This window comes from Marmota marmota, unplaced genomic scaffold, assembly GCF_001458135.2.
Source record: "Marmota marmota marmota unplaced genomic scaffold, marMar, whole genome shotgun sequence".
NCBI classification, from domain to species: Eukaryota; Metazoa; Chordata; class Mammalia; order Rodentia; family Sciuridae; genus Marmota; species Marmota marmota.
In genome coordinates this window covers 16,345,856-16,352,180 of record NW_026000048.1, presented here as the reverse complement: position 1 = coordinate 16,352,180, position 6,325 = coordinate 16,345,856, and the positions used below count along the sequence as shown (strand labels likewise).

The 6,325-nt window shown below is 33.4% G+C and overlaps 1 protein-coding gene across 4 annotated transcripts in view; it reads left to right on the top strand.

Annotated features, from left to right (window-relative positions):
- Window positions 1-5,898, top strand: part of Bmi1 (BMI1 proto-oncogene, polycomb ring finger) — a 10,398-nt gene extending 4,500 nt beyond the window's left edge. For 2 of the 4 annotated variants that reach the window (XM_048812715.1, XM_015495255.2), the window contains exons 2-10: window positions 734-864; window positions 1,367-1,463; window positions 1,987-2,042; window positions 2,134-2,184; window positions 2,361-2,469; window positions 2,549-2,594; window positions 3,013-3,111; window positions 3,447-3,527; window positions 3,614-5,898. In XM_048812715.1, coding sequence (XP_048668672.1) covers window positions 753-864; window positions 1,367-1,463; window positions 1,987-2,042; window positions 2,134-2,184; window positions 2,361-2,469; window positions 2,549-2,594; window positions 3,013-3,111; window positions 3,447-3,527; window positions 3,614-3,943 — 981 coding nt within the window. In that variant the 5' untranslated portion in view covers window positions 734-752 and the 3' untranslated portion in view covers window positions 3,944-5,898. Of the gene's footprint in view, window positions 1-8; window positions 34-733; window positions 865-1,366; window positions 1,464-1,986; window positions 2,043-2,133; window positions 2,185-2,360; window positions 2,470-2,548; window positions 2,595-3,012; window positions 3,112-3,446; window positions 3,528-3,613 lie in introns of those variants that run through there. The other 2 variants (XM_048812717.1, XM_048812716.1) reach the window with 2 other exon arrangements.
- Window positions 5,899-6,325: the final 427 nt, after the last annotated feature.

The following is a 6,325-nucleotide window of genomic DNA, read 5'->3' as shown; positions in this document are numbered from 1 at the left end:
AGTTGCAGCGGTGGCCGGATGCCAAGTGTAAGTGTAAGTTGCTATGGAAACCCCGACTGAGGCGAGTTCCGAATCCGGAGCGAGACGGAGCCCCGGGCGCCGCCGGATCCGCCCCTCGCATCCCGGCCCCCGGCCGTCCTCCGCGCTCAGGCCCCAGCCCGAGGCTGACTAGAGGTGCTTCTCCTCCGGCCGGCACCCAGCTCCGGAAATTCCAGGGATGCAGATAGAACAGAATTTGTTTTCCTTTTGTAAGCGTAAAAACCTGCCAGGTTCTGGTTGCTTGAACCGTCTAAAACTACCAGAACCCCAGGATTTTCGACTGAAGATCTGTGAGGAAGTTTTACAATAAATTCGGAGACCTGGAACAAGCCCTAGTGATTAGTAAATATCTACGGGGACTGTGGTGTCAGTAGCAGCCTTGGGGCTGCTAGGCTGGAGGACAAATGGAAGAAAGAGGCTAGGCTCCCAGCCCCCACCCCAGACCTTTTCATCTCTCCAGGAATGACCTGAGAGACCAGATGTAACTTTAGTTGGATCTTTTTCACCATTTCTGTAGAATTCACTCAGATCTGATTAGTAAATTCCTTCTGTAGAAAACGTTGGGACTGTCCAGCTGTACAGTGTTAAACGAGTTTTATGAATGCCTCAGCGTTTCAGAGTGTACAATTACTAGGAGTTAGAGATAATCTTAATTCATTTTCTTTGAATTATGGCCAATATCTCTGCCTTACAGGATCTTTCGTCAAGCAGAAATGCATCGAACAACCAGAATCAAGATCACTGAGCTAAATCCCCACCTAATGTGTGTGCTTTGTGGAGGGTACTTCATTGATGCCACAACCATAATAGAATGTCTACATTCCTGTAAGTAAAAAGCTTTAGCTCCCTTCTTTTGTTTCACCTATATTTCCATAGTTCATCCTGAAGTTTATAAGAATATTAACAATTACCATAATCCTTGGGAATATTGGTAAAGACTGGTGGGAGTCATTTTCTTCTCTTCAATTTATTGACTTTTTATTACTACCTACTTTATTACCAGTATGCAATGTGTAAGTGTAGTCAGAATATTAATTAGTTTGATTCCTTGGAAATACCTTTTGGTATTTACCGTCTTGCTTTTAATTCTCAGTTTCTGACACTATATTAATTAGCTTCTGATTTCTTTTTTAAAAAACCCATTTAATTTCCATTTAAGTTTTTTTTCCCACAATACCTTTATTCTACTTGTTTATTTTTATGTGGTGCTGAGGACCGAACCCAGGGCCTCAAATGTATTAGGCAAGCGCTCTACCGCTGAGCTATAGCCTCAGCCCTAGCTTCTGATTTCTAAATGTACAAAAACTTTACATGTTCCTACTTCTAGTCTGTAAAACGTGTATTGTACGTTACCTGGAGACCAGCAAGTATTGTCCTATCTGTGATGTCCAAGTTCACAAAACCAGACCACTGCTGAATATAAGGTAGGAAAATGATTAAAGTCTTTGTTTGTAATTGTTATTGGAGTTGCATAATTTACAGAGAGAAGGTGATTGGTGCTTTGTGGAGAGTAGTCTTTTAATAATTTCTAAAGATAATTTCTTAGAAATTTCTTTTAATGGTGATCAAGCTTAGACAATGTTCGGTATTCTAGTGATTTTAAGTTTTTTATTGTCCTTTAAAAACTGAAATAGTTCTCCTTTTTGTATTCTTTTCTTGACTTCATGACAGATGAGAATAAGATTTTTAAAGTCCTGTATTCTCTCTATTCTCTATTCATACTAGAAAATTTAGTAACTTGAAAGGCACAAAGTATGTTTCTGTTGATTTAAAAGAGTACTACTATGTAGAGAACTTTACTGTCATAGTTTTTATTTTAGTATAGTTATAGAAAGCATCACAATCAAGTAAAATGCTATAGCACACAAAAAAATAAAGAATCTATAAAAACTTAGGAACGTTTTTAGTTTTGCCATATTAGTCGATGGTTCACTTATTCTTTTTCAGGTCCGATAAAACACTTCAAGATATCGTATACAAATTAGTTCCAGGGCTTTTCAAAAGTGAGTAACTTGCTTGCATGAATTTAAAAAGATTATTCATTGGTTTTATCTGCTATACCAAATGCTTAAATCTCGTCCCCCCACCCCATAGATGAAATGAAGAGAAGAAGGGATTTTTATGCAGCTCATCCTTCAGCTGATGGTAAACTTTGTGAGGGGGGTGGGGGGCAAAAATTATTTTATTTGGGGGGAGACTTATACAGTAATTAAATTTTATTAAAATTGAGTTTACTTCAGAGTGCCCCTTCCATTTTCCTATGTCTAAAATATTTTAAATGTCTAATTGTTAAAATATTAAATTTTGTAATGTCTTTATAGCTGCCAATGGCTCTAATGAAGATAGAGGAGAAGTTGCAGATGAAGATAAGAGAATTATAACTGATGATGAGATTATAAGCTTATCTATTGAATTCTTTGACCAGAATAGGTAAATTCTCTAGGAAATCTATTTTATGCTAATATGTCTATTAGATACATTGTTTCACTAATGAGTTTTTGTTTCTTAGATTGGATCGGAAAGTAAACAAAGACAAAGAGAAGTCTAAGGAGGAGGTATGTTCTGTATTATAAAAATGGTGAAGATTTATGGATTCTAGATTTTATGGAGGATTTTGTTGCTCTTTAGAATATTCTGGGTGGTCAAGTGCTGCTGATAATTAAAAGAAAATGGTCATGTTCAATGTTTGAGGGATTTACATAGGATATTTAATAATTAGAATATACTTTATATATGGTTGCTCTTCTTACAAATTATTTTACATAGTTCATGTTTAATATCTTAATATATTTAAAGTGTACTAGAAATTAATTCATTTAGTATTCATTATAATAGTAAATTCAAAGTATAATTGAGTTTAGTTGCATCTGATTTGGTATTAGTACCTTATATCATATTCAGGCAATTGAATTGAAACTTTCTTCTTTGAAAGTTAGGAATTGAAAACAATTACTTTTGTAAATGTACTCTTAGGTGAATGATAAAAGATATTTACGATGCCCAGCAGCAATGACAGTGATGCACTTAAGAAAGTTTCTCAGAAGTAAAATGGACATACCTAATACTTTCCAGGTACCTTCTTTATAGCTTTCATGCATTTTATGTAGATTTTTTTAATTTAATTTTTTTCTTTCCGGATCCAGAAATCCAAAAATCAATATTAAAAAATTTAAATTTAGTGTTAAAGTTTAATGTATCTCTTAAATATTTTGGATATTTTTTATTCCATGAAAACAAATCCCTTAATAATTTCTGTAAATGTTTTCCATTTGAAATGTGAAGAATTCTTTGACCAAGTGTCTGGAGAAAAAAAAATTAAAGCACTCTCGAATTATATTTAGATGAGAAAAGCTTGTAGATTTATCTTTGCTCTTTTGTTACTTAATAATTGAAATACCTCTCAATAGATTGATGTTATGTATGAAGAGGAACCTTTGAAAGATTACTATACACTAATGGATATTGCCTACATTTATACCTGGAGAAGGGTAAGTAGTATATCTACTCTTAGATTAAGGTGATCCAGTGCATATAAAGAGTTAAGAGTGATTTTTTTTTCCTTTTAACTTTGTAGAATGGTCCACTTCCTTTGAAATATAGAGTTCGACCTACTTGTAAAAGAATGAAGATCAGTCACCAGAGGGATGGACTGACAAATGCTGGAGAACTGGAAAGTGACTCTGGGAGTGACAAGGCCAACAGCCCAGCAGGAGGTATTCCCTCCACCTCTTCTTGTTTGCCTAGCCCCAGTACTCCAGTGCAGTCTCCTCATCCACAGTTTCCTCACATTTCCAGTACTATGAATGGAACCAGCAACAGCCCCAGCGGTAACCACCAATCTTCCTTTGCCAATAGACCTCGAAAATCATCTGTAAATGGGTCGTCAGCAACTTCATCTGGTTGATTCCTGAGACTATTAAGGAAAAAATTTTAAACCCCTGATTTATATAGATATCTTCATGCCATTACAGCTTTATAGATGCTAATACATGTGACTATCGTCCAATTTGCTTTCTTTTGTAGTGACATTAAATTTGACTATAAAAGATGGACTAGATGTGATATTCATATGGACGTTAATTGAAAAGATTGTTCCTATAAAGAATTGGATTCTGAGAAGGCAGGCAAGGTTTTTGTTTTTTGTTTTGTTTTGTTTTCCTGTGTGTTAGGAAAGATGTGAAATGGTTTCTGTAACCATTGTTTAGGCTTGGAAATACTCTGCAGTGGATAGAAGCATTGGGCCATAGTTTGTTAATCTCAACTAACACCTACATTACATTCTCCTTGATTGTTCTTGTTATTACGCTGTTTTGTGAACCTGTAGAAAACAAGTGCTTTTTATCTTGAAATTCAACAAACAGAAAGAATAAGCATAGAATAATGTATTCTATGTAGCCATGTCACTGTGAATAACAATTTCTTGCATATTTAGCCATTTTGATTCCTGTTTGATTTTTACTTCTCTCTTGCTACTCAAAACCGATCAAAGGAAAGTAAACTTCAGTTTTACAATCTGTATGCCTAAAAGCGGGTACTACCCTTTATTTTACTGACTTGTTTAAATGATTCGCTTTTGTAAGAATCAGATGGCATTATGCTTGTTGTACAATGCCATATTGGTATATGACATAACAGGAAACAGTATTGTATGATATATTTATAAATACTATAAAGAAAATATTGTGTTTCATGCATTCAGAAATGGTTGTTAAAATTCTCCCAGCTGGTTCGACCTTTGCAGATTCCCATGCCCTATGTTGAGCCTTGCTTTTATCAGCATAGATTATTTTCAACATGGATATCTAATTCTAAATTCTGTTCATTGGAAGCAATTGGCAAGTCATCATGATACTGACTTTTCTCCAATAATACATGTTTGCTTTGAAAATTATTGTTGCAGTAAAGAAAAACTTTAAAGAATATGGAAATAGTGTTTTAACTTTCCATTGGTTATAGTGGAATTAATGTGTTTTTAAAATGCATATTTGTCACTAATTCTAAAACAAATTTTTAAATAAACCAGCTAATTGCTGGAAGAAGGCATTTTATCTAAAGTTATTTTAATATGTGATATAAGAATAATTTCAAACTTAAGTATTGCTTTATCAACAGTTAACAATGGAATATGCCTTCTATGTAATGTCTGGAAATACAAGCAATTTATTATGAACTTCTACAGATATTTTTTAAATAGAGCAAGCATGTTAAATTTAAAACATAAACAACCCCAACACTTTTCAGTTATGTTTTGCTTTGGTCGAACTTGGTGTTTGTTCATCACCCATCAGTTATTTGTAAGGGTGTTTATTCTATATGAATATTGTTTCATGTTTGTATGGAAATTGTAGCTAAACATTTCATTGTCCTCAGTCTGCAAAAGAAGCACAATTCTATTGCTTTGTCTTGCTTATAGTCATTAAATCATTACTTTTACATATATTGCTGTTACTTCTACTTTCTTTAAAGATTCAGTAAATGATGTTTTATGAAGCTACAAAATACATATATTTTTATTTTGACCTAAATTTGTACAGTCCCATAGTAAGTGTTGTTTCTAATTATAGATGTAAAATGAAATTTCATTTGTAATTGGGAAAAGTCCAATAAAAAAGGATATTCATTTAGAAAATAGCTAAGATCTTTAATAAAAATTTGATATGAAAAGCACAATGTGCAGAAGTTTTAGAAACCCTGTAGTGGACTACCAACAGGTAAAAGTTAAAGAGAATACATTACTGTCTTATAGTGATGTTGGTAAGAAGTACATGCTTTGTTGTATATTGCTTGAGAACCCACTGAAAAATGTATCTGTTTATTTACTATAAAATCTTTGAAGTAAAAGTTACCAATGTTTGCCAATTTTGGTGAATTTAACTCATTTTTCTAGGCTTCTATGTTTTTCATGTTATCTTGACAAAGAAAAGTTAGTTGATGCAAGTTTCAAGTACTGTTTTTACTTTAGATGATCATATGTATAAAGAATGAAAAGATATTTTTCAAAGCCTAAAAACTGTAAATGCTGGTGGACTTGTCATTTGACTTACACAAAACCAAGTTTTGAAATCACAGAACTCAAAGACTTGACATCTATCTCAACCTCTTTATGATGGACTTATTTTTGAAATTATTAAAATATCAGATGCATTTATGGCTTCCTTAGCACTATTTCACCATACTTGTGACTTAATCCATTTATTTTATTTGGAAGTGGATATTTGTCCCTACTCAATTTGAAAATTGCCTAAATTTAAAAGGATATTTCAGCCAAAATTTATTTGCCTTTTAA